Source organism: Lynx canadensis, chromosome C1, assembly GCF_007474595.2.
Source record: "Lynx canadensis isolate LIC74 chromosome C1, mLynCan4.pri.v2, whole genome shotgun sequence".
In the NCBI taxonomy this organism is placed as follows: Eukaryota; Metazoa; Chordata; class Mammalia; order Carnivora; family Felidae; genus Lynx; species Lynx canadensis.
In genome coordinates, this window is record NC_044310.1 from 100714303 (window position 1) to 100733682 (window position 19380).

The window sequence follows — 19380 nt, forward strand, 5'->3', positions numbered from 1 at the left end:
ATATTATGTTAGGAAAGGACTGTTTTACTTTTGCTTTCAATTTTACACTGGTAGCATTACCAAAATAATACATTTACTTCCCAAATCTAGTCCCCTGTATAAGTGTCTTTATGGAGTGGTATTGAAACTATTACATCTGTTCCCCGAGAGGCACTATCAGAGACACACATGTGGTGAATATCTTTGCATTAATTTTGTTGTTGTTGTTACATAGGGTACTATTCATTACTTTACTTTTTGGAGATGCAAATTCCTTTTCGACTTTAAACCCCCAAACAAAACATGTTCATTTCTGATGAACATGAATCCTTCTTTCCATTAGAGAGCTCTGTAAAATTTGTTTTCATGTTTACTTTGGCTGCTAGAATTTATAGCACTAAGTTTCTCAGAGCTATGGCTGCTCTCTATCAATGTTTGATAAGTTTTCAAATAGTATCTTTCCTCTCCATTTTTTTTTACTATTTGGCTTTTCCCTATTATCCTATATTAATATTGTGGTGCCATGAACTTTAGTTAAATTTTTTTTATTAAAAATAAACACATATTTATTGAAGCATTATTCACAGTAGCCAAGATATGGAGGCAACCCAACTGTCCAACCACAGAAGATGGATAAAGAAGATGTAAAATAGATAGATAGATAGATAGATAGATAGATAATGAAACCTTGCCATTTGCAACAACATGGATGGATCTGGGGAGATAGATAGATAATGAAACCTTGCCATTTACAACAACATGGATGGATCTGGAGGGTGCAATGCTAAGTGAAATAAGTCGGTCAGAGAAAGAAAAACACTATATTATTTCACTCATATGTGGAATTCAAGAAACAAAACAAAGGAAAAAGAGACAAACAAAAAACCAGACTCCTAAATACAGAGAACAAACTGGTGACTGCCCAGAGGGGAGGTGGGTAGGGAATGGGTGAAATAGAGAAAGGGGATTAAAAGTACACTTAGTGGGATGAGCATTGAGAAATGTTAGACTAGTTGAATCATTATATTTTACACCTGAAACTAATATAACACTGTGTTATTTATAGTTCAGTTAAAAAATAAACACCTACTATGTGCCAGGTACTGTGTAGGTTCTTGGGGAAAAAATGAACAAGATAGATGAGATTTTCCTCTAAAATTTAATAAAGATTTTTACAGATCATCCTGGATTCAGGGAGGTGTTCTAAGTAGATGAAATTGATGGGAGTATCTGATTCATAGAATGGACTGGACGAGAGCAGAAGTAGGTTGATGATTAGGAGGATGTTGCAGGAGAAGAGGAGGGTGGCTGTAGCAACAGTGGAGGTGGTGAAGAGCTTGAAGATATATTTTGAGGTACATCCTTCAAAATCTGACGATGGATCAGACATGAGGGATGTAGTCAAGCTGAGATAAGTAAGAACTCTTAGCCTTCTGGCTTGAAGGTGACATTTTCTGAGATGGATGAGGAGAGAAACATGCTCACGTGGGAAAATTATAGCTTTGTGTGGGACCCTGAAGTTGAGACGCCTGTCATAAATTCAAGTGGAATTTGGAGTTAGGTATCCTAGTATGGAACTAAGAAATCATTTGGAAGATAAAATTGTAGCAGTCATTAGCATTAGGTCATAGATAATAGATGAAATCGTCACAAGGATGTTTGCAGAGGAGAGAAGAAGGTTCAGGGCTCAGACTCAAGCCATTTCGATATGTAGACATTAGGTCAACAAAAGTCCAAACAGAGTACTGAGGAGAAGTACAGTTTGGCACCTTGGAAACCAAGAGTGGGCAGTGTTTCACAGTGAAGTGATCAGCTCTGCGATGCTGTGAAAAGACCAAGGAAGATGAAGCAAGATAATTGTCCATTAGATGTGGCAGGACAGTGATTCATAAAGGGGTGAGGACAGAGCCAAATCGAAAAAAAGCCAAAGCCTGAAATGAACTTCCATTTTAAAGATGAGAGATGAAACCCATGTACTTCTTGACACCTAATTAAAAGAACAGTAAAATTACTGGGTTTTAGTACCACAAAGCTGAAGGTCACAGGAGAGGAGACAAAGGCAACAACAGTTGAGAAGCTGGAAAGCAGAAGGATAGGGGTAACTGCCGGTAGAAAGAAAATCAAATTCTAAGATTAATTTTACGAGAGGCCACAAGTAACCTTGTGCAGAAGTGCAGAAAGGCTCCAGAAAGTACCAGAGCACTGCCCCACTCTGAGAGTGGAGTCAAGGAGACACTGAAAATAGGAAGATTAGAGTATTTTTAAGAAGCCGTTAGGGCCTCCGGAAGCCCTCGACGATTCTGAGCAACTAGGCATCTGCCCATCTCCCACCTCAGCGGACAAAGGGAGGATTATGACCTATAGAAATGACCCCGTGGATTCTAAGAAGAGGGATCCCAGGCACTGCTAAGGGGAAGATGTGCTACAGAAAAAATGAGAATTGTTTAAAAGCATAAATTGATGTCCAAGAAATATAAGGTGACCCACATGTATAATTCTACTTTTTATAGTAGCCATACTTTACAAGTAAAAAGAAACAGATAAGATTACTTTTTAAAATATATTTTATTTGGGGCGCCTGGATGGCTCAGTCAGTTAAGCATCCAACTCTTGGTCTTGGCTCAGGTCATGAGCCCTGTGTCAGGTTCTGCGCTGACAGGGGGGAGCCTGCTTAGGGTTCTGTCTGTTCCTCTCTCTGCCCCTCCCCCACTCGCTCTCTGTCCGTCTCTTTCTCTCAAAATAAATAAATAAAAACCTAAACAAATATATATTTTATTTAACTCAATATGTCAAAAAATTATCATTTCAATATGTAATGAATATAAAAATTGTTAATGGGATATATCACCTTTTTCATATTAAGTTTTTGAAATTTGGTATATATATACTTAAACCAAATATATAGTATACATGTAGTAACATATATAATAATAAGTAATATATACTGTATTATTTAAGTAATATATACTATAGTATATAAGTAATATATATACTATATATTATATATAATACATAATAGTATAATATATATTACTTATATAGTATTATAATACTATATACATATATATATTAGAAGTAATATATATACTATACATAAGTATATAAGTATTGCTTATATACTATAGTATATACTATAGCAAACATACAGAATGTCTCAATTTGGACAAAGTACATTTCAGGTAGTCAGAAGCTACCTGTGAGTAGTGGTTACCATATTGAACAATGCAGATCTAGAGACTGGATGGTAAGAAGTGTAACTGCCTTCCCCCCACCACTCAGTTTCCAAAACCCTGACAGGTAAGTTATATCTTTCAGTTAGGAGATTAGGGGTTTTCTCCCCTGGAGAATTTAAATGGCTTAAGGGTACAGACTAATATACCAACACTGATGGGTATCCCAAGGAAACTACCCAGCCAAGTCACCCAAAATGAAGTCCATTTATTGACAACTCCCTCCTTCCCTGACCTCATACAGTAGTACTTCCTATGATATTTTTAGTGTCTCATTATTAACATGAAGAAAAAGGCAAATATCATGAAGTATTATTCTCTGAAATGAAAAATAAAGACCAAAAAACAAAAGTAAAAATAAACTTGAGAGAAAAAGAAAAAAATTTGAGGAAAAAGACACAATCTAGGGATAAAACACTAAGACCTCAAAGGACTTTAATATCCTCATAGAGATAAGAGAAGATATGGTATCAAGTAAGACAAATAAGATGCTATAAAAATGTAATTTGCAATTATAAATAGAACTTTAGGAAATTAAAAATGATGATAACAGAAATAGAAGCCTCAGTAGAAAAACCAAATGAAAGCTGAGCCATATCTCCAGGAAAAAAAAAAAAAAAAAAAAGACAAGTATTGGAAATTAGGAGAGAAAAGGTAAGGAAATTGGAAGTTCAGTCCAGAAAGTTCAGCACCAGAATAACAGAAAGAAGAAACAGAAAAAACAGTAGGGAGAAGGTTATCAAAGAAATGATTACAGAACATTTGTTCTAGAATATAAAGACAGGAGTCTCTGGATTGTTCTGGGCTTACCACTACGATACTTGGAAATAGAACCACACCAAGGCACATCAACAGGAAACCAACAACACTGGAGCAAACAGAAGATCTTAAAACCTCCCAGACAGAAGGAAAAAAACAGGCTCAAACAACTAATCAGGAATCAGAATTTCATTGTTGCTTTTCCTCAAGGACAACCCAAGAAGCTAGAAGACAATTGAGGAATGCCTTCAAAATGTTGAGGGAAAATGCTTTCTGACTGAGCATTTTATGTAAAGCCAAAGTGTCACTCAAACGTAAGGGTAGAATTAAGAGGGTTTCACACATCCAATGCCCCCCCCCCAATTTACCTGCCATGAATTTTAATTCAGAAAGCAATTAGAAGTGATAGCCCCCTACAAAAAGGGAGTAACTCAGGAAAGAAGATGACACGTGATTCAGGAACCCAGTGTCTGGTTGGAAAGAGAGGCCAAGGATGTGACCCAGATGATAAGAAAGGAAGCTCCCAGGGCCACAGCTGTGAAGTAGGCCTGGAGGGCAAGCGGGAGTTCAGAGCATATGGGAGAGAGGTGGCTTAGATGATAAAATTGATCGAGTGCCTGTGTGGTTTAATGTATTGAGAGGAGATTTCACTCTTTGGTGGAGAGTTTGGGGATGAGTAATATAAATGCATAGTAAACTACACAAAGGAAAAAAAATGGGAAAACAAACACCAAGGAAAACAAAAATAGTATCAAGAAAGAAAATGTAATAGTTCAGCTATGAATAAAATTTATAAAAATGAAATAAACTAAATATTCAATATTGAGCTATACAAAAATGATGATATAGTTAACAGTGTTAGAGAATGGGAAGAAGGAGTATATGAGTGAGAGTGTACGTGTGTGTGTGTGTGTGTGTGTGTGTGTGTGTTCACATGCACATGCATACGCTAGATGGGGGTTGGCAGCTATTTCCTCAAGAGAGAATCAGTTGATGGTGATGCCCAACCAAAAGTAAAACTAAACAAAATATACTCATTATTAGAGGTAACTGAGTTAAGTAACACAAGAAACCTGTAAATGCCTTGAAGATTTTTACCTCTGAGAATTTGGGCACGGGGGTAGGAGGGAGTTGCTATTTTTCATAAGACTCTTTATAGAACTTTCTGGGTTTAAAACTGTGTAGAGGTAGGGGCTCCTGGGTGGCTCAGTTGGTTAAATGCCTGACTCTTGATCTCGGCTCAGGTCATGATCTCCGGTTCATTAGATCGAGCCCTGCGGCAGGCTCTTTGCTGACAGCGCAGAGCCTGCTTGGGATTTTCTCTCTCTCTCTGCCCCTTCCCACCCTTGCACGCATGAGCTCTCTCTCAAATAAATAAACATTTAAAAAAATGTGTGGATCTAAAACTTTGATGTCAGTAGTTAAAAAGATAAAAGCAAGTACAGGTTTTTGCATAAAATGTATACACAGAAAATGTAGGGTTACTTGTTATTTTGCATGAGCACAAGTTCTGTGGCCAGATTTCTTGGGTTCATATCTTGCTTCTCTTACTTGCCAGCCATGTGACCTTGGGCAAAAGTTACTCTTGGTCAAGATGTCTCAATTTTCTATTATTTACATAGGTTTCTACTTCAAAGGACTGTTGCAAGGATTAAATGAACAAATAATACTTACTAATCATTGCTAGCAAAATGGTAAGTGCTCAATAAACACTAGCTATCACAGGTTCCATTGACCTGTAAACTGCATCAGAAAATACTTTGAAATGTAGTGAAAACTTCGTAGAACTGATAGGCAATATGGGAAAAATAAGATTGCTTTCCCATAATGCCTTACTTTTGTTCTTAGAAAATATGTGCAGCAGTCATGTCTATTTCCTTTCTTCTTCAAGGTTTTATAAAAACATCCCTTTGGGTGGAGATCCCCTGGGCGTGCATAGCTCGATCTGGGAATACATTCATTTAAAAGCTGAAGTAAATGGGAATATTGATCAGAAGTAGATCTGAGAGAGTGACCTAGAAGCGAACTGTTCTAAATCATACCATGACTCCCCAGACCTGTCCAACCGTCTCCTGGAGACTCACGGTCCATTAATACCTGAAGCAGAACTTTCGGTTTAAAATGTTCAGTGTAACTCCAGTCCATTAAACTGCGTTGTTGCGTTTTCTTTATGTCCTCCAGGTCTGCTTCCACAGTCATCTTCTTGGGTTTCTAAAAAACCATAGGAGTACAATTTCAGCTTTAATTTGTTCAAGTCCAAATGGAGCCCTCTTGGACTCCATCGACTAACCAGCATGCACTCCATTTTAATTGGGGAAATCTGCATATGTATAAATCCATATGGCAACATTTTAGGAGAGCTGCTGCCAGAAAGAGTATGCCTTTGAGTTTTTTTTTTTTTTATGGGCAACATAATCTAAATATTTTTATTGTTAGGTTATACTCTTCTGAGTCCTGTTAGCAATTATAGGCAGGTTTTCTGAACTCACTTCAAGACAGCATTAGTTCTACATGGCTGTATGGTCAGCAGGTGTTTGTGAGGTTGCCAAGCCACACTGTCTAGAGAGGAGCATGGAGCTTGGAAGTTTTGCTTAAGCCGCTAGTGAAATTAACTCCTTTCTCTCCAGTTGGAGCTGGTCTGAGGATGTCCGAGTAATCCCCTTCCTTATCCTGCTAAGCATCTCCTTTGTGTGTGTGTGTGTGTGTGTGTGTGTGTGTGTGTGTGTTTCTCACTCTAGGTCACAGTTTTCTCAGATCATCTTACTTGTATCTACACTTATAGGAAAACAATTCCTTACCTTTTCAAGAGGATCAGCCTTTGTGACTGCTTCATCTTTGATCTCATTGTTCGTGATCTGTTCTGTAAATCAAAGACACCAACATCCAGTTGTGTTTGGGCTTTGTTCTTGCCTTTGTCAGTGCTGTGCCTTTTTGTTGCCCATATGATCTATGTTTCTGTACTGAAAAGGTAATTCCTGAAAGGCATGTTTCATGCCTCCAAAAAGGTGTTTGTGTCAATAATTCTAAATCAGTGTCTACCTAGAAAAGTTATACTAAACCCTTGGAAAAGAACCCAGCTTCCTCTATGATACATTCCTAAATCATATCAGATAATTATGCCTTCAGGCTATCTCCCTCACTTCTAAAAATGTACCTTTACCTTTATGAGTTGCAAATATTCGCTGATTAAACTACAGCTCTTGTGATTCTGAATCTCTCATATATAAATGGATAAACTATATAGCACATTCCCAGTTTGACCAAAGAAATGGAGTGGGTGATGAATCTTGGGGTAATGTATTTGTGATGCCGCTGAATAACTGAGCCAACATGGCTTTTTACCAACCTTAGAACAACAGCAAATTAATCGCTGCATAGTCGTATATAAAATGGTCCCACCTTCACTCTCCAAACACATCCCTTCTACTCGCGTTTTGCTCCTTCCTCTCCAGGCTCTCCAGCTTGCTTGCTGTGTCTTAAAGTTTTTACACTTGCCTTTCATTCTGTCTTGCTTTGCTTTTAGATAATCACTTGGTTCAAACCCTTATTTCATTCATATTGTTACTCCAATGTCATCTCTTCCAGGGCTTTTCTGCCTTTCACCCTGTTGTATTTTTAATCATGGCATTTACTAGCATCTGATAATATTTACTTGTGTCTATCTCTCCATCTTGGATGTGAATTCCTGGAGAATAAGAACCTGCTCTTATTTTCTGTAACTGTACCCCGAGTGCCCAGCACATGGTGGGACTTCAGTACAGTTCGTTCTGATTGAATGAGGAAAATCTATATCATATAATAAAACTGGAAATGTATCTAAAGCCATACAGAGAGAGAAGAACTGTGGACGAAACCCAAAACAAAAGCTTATTTTAGGGTAAGCATAAGATTCAGATTCATTCTGTGGCAAAGAGAACTGTATCTACACCTCTAGCGGGAGTAGTTAATCATGTCTACCAAGGATAGACCAATGTTTTTCTTTCTTTTAGGAGCATAGCTACTTACATTTTTGCTACTAGTTTCATCTTGCCTTGGGCTGGTGAAGGTGATGGCATGAATGTTCCATTTTGATTTAGGGGAAAACTATAAAGTCAATTCAGTTCAGTATTTATATAAATACATCTACTCAAGAGAAAACTCGGGCCAACTATAACTCTAAATAGACCATGATGTCCCTTGTGTCCCTAAAGCAATTGATATGAAATCTGTGGAATAAAAATTATTCTATTCTGTGGTCTGCCAGATTTCCGGGAGATTTGATATTCCCTCCTGTGTCTAAGGATCCAGCAGAAAAAGTCTCCAGTTTAGAAAATATGTTTTAAAAAACTGTGCATCAGTTATTTTGTCAAAGGAAAGAACATTCTAAGACCAATCTGAACTCTTTATTTAATAGTAGAGTAAAAATCATTTTTTCCTTTCTTTCTGATTCTGCCTTCAACCCCATAATCCTTTGACAGTGTGATTCAGTAGTTTTTGACACATCTGGAAATGGATGCTTTCTCATCCCTTTGAAAAACAGCTTTCCTAATCTGTTTTACTTTAGAGATAACAAGATCCCTCTGCAAAGCAGTTACTTTATTAAAAAAACACCCAACAAGCATAGAGGGCACATCTAAACCCATAGCCTCACGGTTATCAACTCTCAGGTTTTTCATAAATATCCAATAGGCCCTGTCAAGTTCAAAAACAGTCTCAGATGGAAATCCAGTGTTTGGTTAAGAAAAGCACAAATATTCAGTCCTTCACATCCAGCAACAGGTTTTTATATGTATTTGATGCTAAGATGGTTTTGCAGGAAACACGTGAACAATTTCTGCTTTGTTTCAAACGATTTCAAGTGGCTGCTTTAGAAGTACAATTCAGAGTCGGGGGGGGCACGCAAGACCAACAACAAGTTCCCTTAGACACAGCAGCCATCATGGGGCACCAAAGCTCAGCCACCCTCCCCTGTCTAACTGTAACAGTTCCTTGATGGGGGTCAATACACACCCTATAGGATCCTTTACAGGTTGTGGGGGTTCAGCTCTCAAGGATTGCTCCATCTCTAGGACACACTATCCATTATAGCATTTTTAGCCCCGAAGATTTAGAGTTGCTCAAATCATCTACTTTCCACCAGGATTTGGAACGCTAATTTACATGGTCTGACCACCAGGTGGCAAAAGTTGCCTGAAGAAAACTATACACCAGTTGCTCTTCTAAAGAAAAGAACAAAACACAAAGGAAAAAACCTCAGGCCTTATATCTCTCCTGGCTTATTCTGGATCCATATTAACACAAAGTGACTTCTTTGTCATACATTTACATTCCCACAGGATGCACTAATGCCATAAAATCCCAGATTAACTTATTTGGCTTAATTATTTCTGTGAGCTAGGCTGATACGTAAGGGCACTTAGAACAGAGAAATAGGAAATCAACCCTTTTGGGAAGTAAGACCCAACGGTAATAAAATCGAGTTAAGTATCAGCATAAAGAAGAGACCATGAGTGTGGCTAAGCCCATAGACAAGAAATTTCTGGAACTGAGGAAGCCACAAGACACAGCACTGGTTTGGAGTTAGCTCTCTGTTGGAATCCTGACTTCCTCCTACTTGTATGTAGTTGAACAAGTTACTTAACCCCTCTGGTCTTCAACTCCTTGTCTTTAGAATTGGGATAATAGTATCTTACTCATAGACTTGAAGTTTATATTGAATACTAGTTAATATACGTAAAATGTCTTAGCATAGTGCTTGGAATATAGCAGGGCATTACTAAATAAATGTTATATCCTTCTCTCCTCTGTTCCCCTCACCCTCACTTATCTGCTCTACTAATCAGCAATCAGATTTTCCCTAATTCTACTCTATCAATGACTTCCTCTTTTACCCTCATCTGAGTAAATGAAAATGGCAAGATGACTATTCGGTCAATACTGACTTGGGGCTCCTGGCGGGCTCAGTCAGTTAATTGTCCAGCTCTTGATTTCTGCTCAGGTCATGATCTCATGGTTTTTGAGATTGAGCCCCATGTTGGGCTCTGTGCTGACAGCATGGAGCCTGCTTGAGATTCTCTCTCTCCCTCTCTCTTTGCCTCTTTCCTGCTTGTGATCTCTCTCTCTTTCTCACAAAATAAATAAGTGTTTAAAAAAATACTGACTTCACATCTGTTCTCTTATGGCACTGATGACTTACTTTTGTTTAATGCTTTTTAAAATTATGAGTTATAACACATACAGAGAAGTACATAGAACAGAAATGCTTAGTATCGTGAATCATGATAAAGTCCCAGCACTGCAGACATTTTATGTGTGTCCTTTTATAACCATGACCTCCTTGTTAAACTATCATATTAATCCTGATTTTTTTTGTGTGGATCATTTTGGGTTTTCTACATACACAATATTTACAAATAGTAATAGTTTTGTTTCTTCCTTTTCAAATCTTACATTTTCATCTCTTTTTCTTACCTTACTGAGTTGGCTAGCATCTCCAATGTAATACTGAATACAAGTGTTTATAGTATATAACTTCCTGGTGTCAAGGGAAATCTTTCAACATTTTATCTTGATATATAATGTTTGTTGTAGCAATTTAAGAATAAACTTTACAAGGTAGGAAATTTTTCCTTCTATTGCTAGTTTGCTAAGTTTTTTTTCATGAATTTCTAGAGTTTTAAGTGCTTTTTCTGCATCGATTGAGAATGATTATATAATTTTTCTCATTAGTGTGTTAATTGATAAATTATATTGATTTTTACAATGTATGTTTTTTCTCTATTCCTGTTATAAAAAGAACTTGCTTGTGATGTATTAGTATCATTTTGTATATTGCTAGATCAGCTTACGTATGTTTTATTCAGGATTTTTGCATCTGCGTTCATGAATCTGTTTGATGTATAATTTTCTTTTGTAGTACTATTGTTGACAGTTTGATTTTAAGGCTTATGCTAGCTTCCTAAAATGAGTAGGGAAGGATACACTTTTTTTTTTATTTCTGGGAATAATTTTTAAGGTCAAAATTTTTCTTTTTTGAGTGGTATCACTAGTAAATAAGAATATTTGCGTTGGGTGTGTCCTTTTGGGGAGGATTTTTATATTTTTATTTATTTATTTTATCTATCTATTTATTTTTACTTGAGAGAGATAAAGAGAGCACAAACTGGGGGGGAGGGGCAGAGAGAGAGAGAGAGAGAGAGAGAGAAAATCTTAAGTAGGTTCCATGCTCAGCATGAAGCCCAATGTGGGGGGGGGTCCAATCCCGTGACCCTGGGATAATGACCTGAGTTGAAATCAAGAGTTGGACACTCAACTGACTAAGCCACCCAGGCACCCTGGAGGATTTTTAATTATTGATTTAATTTATTTAAACAATTACAACACTATTTCTTCTTGAGTAACTGTTGGTAAGATATACTTTTCTAGTCATTTGCTCATTTCATTCTTATGTTTAGTGGAATAAAGTTGCTCATATCCTCTTATTATCTTTTACATTTCTGTAGGATCAGAAAAAAGTCTGTTTCTTTATTCCTATTGATTTTTATTCCTGTTATTATTATTTATGCTTACTTTCTATGTGATCAGCCTTTTCTAAAAAAAATAATTTATTAATTTTAAAAGTCTTTTCAAAGAACCACACTGTTATATTATTTGTTCTTCCTTGTTACATCTATATTTTATATCTTAATAATTTACTCTTATTTTATTTTCTTCCTTTTACTTTATTTGGATTTATTTTGTTCATCTTTATCTAACAACTTGAGGCTGATGTTTGGCTAATTAATTTTTAGCTTTCTTTTTAAAAATGTATTCATTTAAAGCTGTGAACTTCTCTCTGAGTATCCCTTGCTTTAGCTGCATTATAGAAATCTTAATATTCAGTATTTCCATTACTATTCAACTTGAAATATTTCTTAATTTCTATTGTGACTTTTTCACTGAGTGAGGTGTTTTGCAGAAGTCTATTTCTTAATTTGGAAATTTTAGGTATTTTCCCGTTATTTTTTTTGTAACTAATGTGCACCATAATTTCACTGTGACATGAGAATATACTCTGTAGTTTTGATCCTGTGAAAATTTGCTGATACCTGTTCTATTTCCCAGCATACATTTAATATTTTTAAGATAAGCATACCTGTGACCTTTAAGAAGCTATAGTATTATGGAAACTTAATACAGACGTATGAATAATTGTAATAAGTAGTAGGAAATGATCATTAATGCTATAAAGGGAGCACAGATTAACTGTGACCACAGGAATGCTAAGGGAGCCATTTCTAGCTGGACACATCTAACAAGGCTTCATGGAGGTGCCACTGAAACCTAATTGTAATAAAAAAGAAAGCTCTAGGCGAAGGGTATTGTGGAAGAAAGACACAGATTGAAAACAGCAGGCTGTGTAGAGGAAATAGAGCCTAATTCTGTTTGGCCAGAGCATGGGATAAGTAAGCAAAAGGGAAAAAGTGGAAAAGATTTTGGAAAAGTAATTTGGTACGACTGGAGACGCATGGTACAGCAGGCCAAAGAATTAGATTCTATTAGTAGGGAGCCATTGAATGTTGTAAGCAGGAAACTAACAGCTGTATTTTAAGTGATTAATCTGACAGCTATGTATAAGATTGCTCAGTAAATTTAGCCTAATAGTCTCCTATGCTTCTACACTTCCTAATATAACATTTATGATGCTATATGCTAATTTTTTTAATGTGTTTTTTTTTTGTGTTTTGTTTTGTTTTGTTTCGTTTTGAGAGAGAGAAAGACAGAGCATGAGCAGGGGAGAAGCAGAGACCGAGGGAGACACAGAATCTAAAGCAGGCTCCAGGCTCTGACCTGTCAGCACAGAGCCTGATGCGGGGCTCGAACTCGTGAACTGTGAGATCATGACCTGAACCCATGACCTGAGCCAAAGTCGGATGCTTAACTGACTGAGCCACCCAGGTGCCCCTATGATGCTATATTTTAGAATAAGAGTCATTACCTGAGCTATAAGGAGGAGAGAAAGGGAATCAGTGTTCTTCACTGAACATTGATTTTGTACCAAGCTCTGTAGTAGGCAGTTCACTATCTTATTGCAGGTAGTTTTAAAATAATTTTTCATATAATCACAATAACCCTATGAAATACTAATGAGGAAAGTTTAATTACGTTCACCTCACTATATTTACTCAGGTAAGAGTGCACTAACAGGCTTTAGGATATTTTAAAAACAAGGGTTGAAATAACAAGGACTCACTCAGTAGCAAAGTTTAATTAACCAAATACCTTAGATGTTAAATAGTTTTTCAATTGAAACGGGGGGCATTTAAATTTAGATAATGTTTCTTTTTTAAATTTTAAATTTATTTACTTGAATTCAAGTTCATTAACATACAGTGTAGTATTGGTTTTCAGAAGTAGAATCCAATGATTCATCACTTATAGGTAACACCCAAGGCTCATCCCAACATGTGCCCTCCTTAGTGCCCATCACCCATTTAGCCCATCCCCCCACCCAATACCCCTCCAGCAACCGCCAGTTTGTTCTCTGTATTTAAGCGTCTCTTATGGTTTTCCCGCCTCTTTGTTTTAATCTTATTTTTCCTTCCCTTCGCCTACATTCATCTGTTGTGTTTCTTAAATTCCACATATGAGTGATAATGTTTCTTGAATCATTTTTTGGATTAATACATTCTATAACAGTGTCTACACACACACACACACACACACACACACACGATTACTCACCTGACAGCGCAGACTGGCACTGAGTCCTCAAGCTGGTCTCCTGCTCTGACAGCTCTATATTTTCATAGTCTAAGGGTTCCTTGCTGTTTGGGTCAGACTGCTTCATTTTGTTAGAACCAGACCGACTAGGGTCTGAAGGTTCTTTACTGACCTCATCCTCTTGCACCAACATTGACCAATTATGATCCACAAATAAAATTCTGTCTTTGGCTTCAGTATCTAGTCAGTTTAAAGAGACTCTATCAGACACAATGCTAGAAAAATCAACAATCATAAAACAGAAGAATGCTTTTGGTTCCCTCCACGCACTGTACCTGTTTGGTGTTTGGCCTCTTGGGTATTCATTTTCATGATGTATTTCTGCCTTATCTGTTTAGCAAATCTGGCAGGGTTGTCCCACGGTATGTTGGACATCTCAGAATCTGTTCCATACATCATCTCAGAAGGCATTAGTATGCCTTCTTCATTAACCTCAGAGAGTTTCAGGCTCTCAAAAGTAAACACTTTGAAGGCTCGTTCTACTTCATTCCAGCTCAAGACTTCTGTAAGAAAGCAAGAATATATGCTGCTAGGAATGGTCTTATTACCACATGGTACAGGGCTGACAGAGGGGCGCCCAGAGGGTCTGTCCACCGCAATGACAAGGCAGTCATATCATGATGGGTGTTGACCTGACTTTAAACATGGGCTCCACAGTTCTGCAACAAATGTCAATAGTGCCTAATAATAACAAAGCTGCACAATCAAGGTATAATTTATCAGGATAATGTTCACAAACTGCTTCATAGCTTAATCAGTATTAGGTGTATTAGTATTAATTCACATGGATTCTCCAGGGTACCATATTGATTGAATATGTTTAAAACTTATGATTTGTAAGCAAAAGCACCTTTGCCACTGTTATAATTTGAAACAAACAAACTACTCACTTGTGTCTAACATACACTGTTACATTCAGTAGGTTTTACTGACCCTTAGGGCTCAGAAAAGGCCTCTTTTCAGCCACTTGAACTGGTGGGTGAAAATAATAATTGCACTTCAAAGGTTATCAGCTTTCAATTGGCCCTATCCATTTGTGCTTGTTTTAAAAAAATTTTTTTAATGTTTTTATTTATTTTTGAGACAGAAAGAGACAGAGCATGAGCAGGGAAGGGGCAGAGAGAGAGGGAGACACAGAATTGGAAGCAGGCTCCAGGCTCTGAGCCATCAGTACAGAGCCCGATGCGAGGCTTGAACTCACAGACTGTGAGATCATGACCTGAGGTGAAGTCGGACGCTCAACCGACTGAGCCACCCAGGCGTCCCTCCATTTGTGCTTTTATTCTCTTACAGTATTTATTTCATCCATCCACTTACTCACTCACTTACCTGCTCACTCGTTTTGTTTTCTAAGTATTAGGCTTTGTCATAGATGCCTCAGATTCAAAGAAAAGATTTGGTTCTTGCACTTTAGAAGTTCAAACTAGAGGGGTATGAGGTAGGTATTAGCAAATAATCATGGGATGCAATGAGGAAAAGTAAAATGATAGTGGCAGATCAATGATTCTGGGGTAACCTCCGCTTTTTCTCCAATAGAACTAAGGGCATGTGTTTTTGGAGAAATCATGAGGAAATTCAGAAGAGAAACAGGGAAGGGGGAAAAGTTACAGAACTAAGGAAGGTTTGCTCATTCATTCATTTTGCAAATATCTTTTGAGCACATATTAGTGGGCAAGGAGTATAGTAAAAGCTGTGACCACAGCAGTAAACTAAGCAGTGAACTCCTGGTCTTATGGAGTATCCATTTTGGTGACTGGAAACAGGGTAAACAGAGAAGTGTATACCATATTAGAGATGATAAGAACGATAAAGCCAGGTGAGGGGATAAAAAGTGACAGCGATTGGGGAGGGGCTTTATATATATAAATAAATATATATATATTTATATATATATATTATTATATTTTATATTATATTATATATATATATATATATATATATATATATATATATATGGTAGTCAGAGAAGTGGGAGAGCAAGTTCTGTGAATATCTATCTGGGAGAAAAAGTGATAGACACAGGAGAAAGAGTAAGTGCAAAGACCCTGAGGCAGTGGGGTGACCAACATGTTCAAGGAATCACAGTGAGGCCAACGTAGATAGAATGGAACAGTGAGAGCTTGACAGGTGATGAGCTCAAAATATGGATGGCAGAAGAGTCTAGATTCTACTTTGAGTGACACGGGTGGCCACTCGAGAATTTTGAGTTAAAGAGGGACATGGTCTGACTAACATTTTAGAAGGATGATTCCAGTTATTGCATGAAGCAAAGGCTAGGTAAAAAGGTGAAAAGCTGTAGACCAACTGGAAAACTATTGAAATAGCCCAAGCGAGAGGCGATGGTGGACTGGGCTGGCATCACTGAGGGATGTGGTGGGATTGGTTGTGGGGCATAAGAAAAAAAGAGGAATCAGAAATGACTTGCAAGGTTGTGGAAGAAAATAGTTGCCATTTACTGAAATAAAGAAGACTGTGAAGGGAGAAATTTTGGGGAGTCGAGAGTTCGGTTTTGGATCTGGTAAGTATGAAGCGCTGAAGGAGGGAAGAGAAGAGGAGAAGCAAGGGTTTGGGATGAAACCCATAAGTGGGATGTGTGTGAAGTTGCAATGGTGGCAACAGACGCAAGAATTCTACTCTGCGTGTAGGACGAGGTAGAGAGAGAGTGGAGGCAGAAGAGGAGGTGAGGTGTGGCAGCACACAGGCAAAGGACAGATGTTCTCAGGAACATCAGGAAGAGAGTGTTTATGTCAACAACGGTCTCCACATGCCCAGGCCAGCAGGCTATCCCCTGCTTTTCCATGAGGAGATGGCATGACAGTATTGAAAAGATTTTGGTTTTTTTCTCTGTTATTAGGCTTACTTAAAAGTTAAAGAAGAAATCGAGATGAAAATATTTCATGATTTGCTTAAGGGGAGAAACTGAGGTGCTTTTTCTCTTCTCTGGGTCAAATGTTTTCTTGTCCAATAAAGGTGTCTATGCCATTTCATATTCCTTTTTCTTTTTTTTTTTAATTTTTTTAATGTTTATTTAGTTTTGATAGAGACAGAGACAGAATGTGAGTGGGTTGGGGCAGAGGGAGAGGGAGACACAGAATCCGAAGCAGGCTCCAGGCTCCGAGCTGTCAGCACAGAGCCCGACGCGGGGTTGGAACTCACAAGCTGTGAGATCATGACCTGAGCCAAAGTCGGACACTCAACTGACTGAGCCATCCAGGAGCCCCTCATATTCCTTCTTATAAGTAGGAATCTATCTGCAGATTGCCTCAAGTGGAAATAAAGATTTTTAAGGAAATGATTGTATCTCAAATCTCAGTGAACTCTGCAATGAGAAGCTGATTTTAGATTCTCCAAATTACCTCCAAGAGCATAAAATGGCCCCTCCCCTTGCGAGAGGAGGTGAACCTGAATGGACACACTCTCAGCACCACACCGCCAGGGGGCTCCCTACTCAGTGCTTTAACCTCAGAGAGAGATCACCATGTCTTCTCCAATGATGCCAAGGAGGGGGTGGCGAGCGGGGAGAAGGAAGAAAGGAGCAGATTATTCTTGTCATGGAAACACGATGGAAAGAAAACCCAGTGTATCAAATTGAAGAATGTTATGCATCACAGCTATCACGCTATCGCTAATAACATTAATCCAAGGTAAGAAAATCAAAATACCCACCTCAGTCTCTGAAAGGTCTTTAAGTAATCAAAATACTTTTTGCAAATAGGAGTGTAATCTTAAGAAGCACATATGACCATAAATGAATGAGTTCAAGCTAAGACAAAGAACGTACTCACCATTTGTACAGAAGTGCATGAGCTCATGAATTGTAGCTAGACGCTTAGTGCTGTTCCATGGCGGGGGCAGAGGGAATTTAAGGAATTCCCACAGTGGCAACTTGGACTGCATCTCCTGCTCAATTTGAACTGGGTCAAAATTCTTTTGGTCCTGATGAAAAAGCGCAACATGACAGAAGACATTAGAGTAAGCTGTCAAGTGCCTTATGCATATGGAGAAGGCAAAACCTGATACCTTCGCTCTCATTATTTGGGAACAGGGGAAATCAATGGTAATTGGGGAAGACAAAGTGTTAGTATTTTGCTGAAGGTCAAAAAAGCTCGTTCTCACTTTGCCAGAGGTTCCTGGTGCACAGAAATGATGGATTCTTCACTCACTGTGACAAACTGCCAAAGTCTCATATATATTCATCTCTCCCTTCTGGGATTCTTCTTTGGCCTTCACTAGTTTTTCACATTAGTAAGATATTTAACGCCAGTAACTAGAAGGTTTCAATGCGAATGTGGTGTACTCAAATTAGTTTTTTAAAACGTTTACGTATTTGAGAGAGAGACAGAATGCAAGTGGGGCAGGGGCAGAGAGAGAGAGAGAGAGAGAGAGAGAGAGAGAATCCCACGCAGGCTCTGCACTGTCAATGCAGAGCCTGATGCAGGGCTCAAACTCATGAACTGCGAGATCATGACCTGAGCTGAAGTCAGACACTTAACCGACTAAGCCATCCAGGTGCCCCAGTGTACTCACAATCAATTTAATGGCTAATTGGACCCTTATACTTAGGCAAGTTTTCTTCGCTCCTTTATGTGTCTCTATTTTCAGAGGTCTCACTTTGCAAGCCCTTTGAATGTTACTTTTAATTAGCACTGGTAAAACTAACTGCAATTTCTTCAACTGAATAATTACAAATGGGCTTTCCTGCATCCCTTCTCCTCTGGGCAATCCAGTTTTATTACCTTCAGTGCGTACTTCTTGTGGGCATGTGCATCATGATAGTTCAGTAGGAGAGGGCCTTTGGGCACTGCTCTGCTTTCATGTTCTTCTTCGGATAAGAATATTTCATGGAGGTTCTATTCAAATTGAAATACATTGACTTAAAAAGAGAATCTGTACTTTTTCAAAGCATGCAAACTCTTTGGATATCTCATGCCATCTGACCTTTTGCTCCCTCTCCGTGAGACAGAGAGAGGGCAGGATGGACACAATATGAGCGGCGATTCTGTGGTCCAACCCATCTGTTCTGGGAGGTGGCTGCACCAGACTGGGTGGGACAAGGTCTTCTTCAGTTGCCACAACCTGTTAAAATGAACAGGTGGGAGGATTCGGTTTAATGGTCAGCTCTTTACGGATACAGTAAAAACAAGGCGGTTCCTACCAGTAAAGTACAGTGATGACACAAAGTGGCAATGTAACTACCAGTGGTTACCAAAACAAAAGGGAAAGTGTTTATAATCCAGGCGCAAAAGTAGATATAATTTTAATGTATGTATTAAAACAGATACCATGAAACGTAAATGGTAAATAGGAAAATTTACTATGGCAGGAGTCAAAATAACCATATAAGAATTTTTTTGTTTCTTAATGATTTGCTCTTTCTCTTAAAGCACTCAAAACTGCTCACATACCCTTTGGGTTCGAGAAGTATTTATTGAGTGCCTATGATATGCCAAGCACTGTACGGGGCAGCTTCTCAGCCACTATCTCATTTAAGCACCACAGCAACATTGTGGAGTAGGTATTTTCTTCATTTTACAGAGGAAGAGCTAGGGTGAGTGAAGTTAGTGACTGGTGCCAGCCCAAGGCCATTGAGTGGGAAGAACTGGGTTCAAATCAAGTCCTCATTCCTTCTTCAAGATAATGACAGATGGTGAGATCAGTCAAGGGTAATAGT

At 38.2% G+C, this 19380-nt stretch overlaps 1 protein-coding gene across 1 annotated transcript in view; it reads right to left on the reverse strand.

The window, feature by feature from the left end:
• The window catches only part of SPAG17 (sperm associated antigen 17), a 236047-nt gene that overhangs the window by 119654 nt on the left and 97013 nt on the right, over positions 1 to 19380 (reverse strand). The window contains exons 11-17 of the mRNA XM_032594369.1: positions 18648 to 18785; positions 18446 to 18559; positions 17495 to 17645; positions 13985 to 14212; positions 13671 to 13889; positions 6767 to 6828; positions 6066 to 6179 (exon numbers count right to left, since the gene is read on the reverse strand). Of these exons, the coding sequence (XP_032450260.1) occupies positions 6066 to 6179; positions 6767 to 6828; positions 13671 to 13889; positions 13985 to 14212; positions 17495 to 17645; positions 18446 to 18559; positions 18648 to 18785 (1026 nt within the window). The remainder of the gene's footprint in view (positions 1 to 6065; positions 6180 to 6766; positions 6829 to 13670; positions 13890 to 13984; positions 14213 to 17494; positions 17646 to 18445; positions 18560 to 18647; positions 18786 to 19380) is intronic.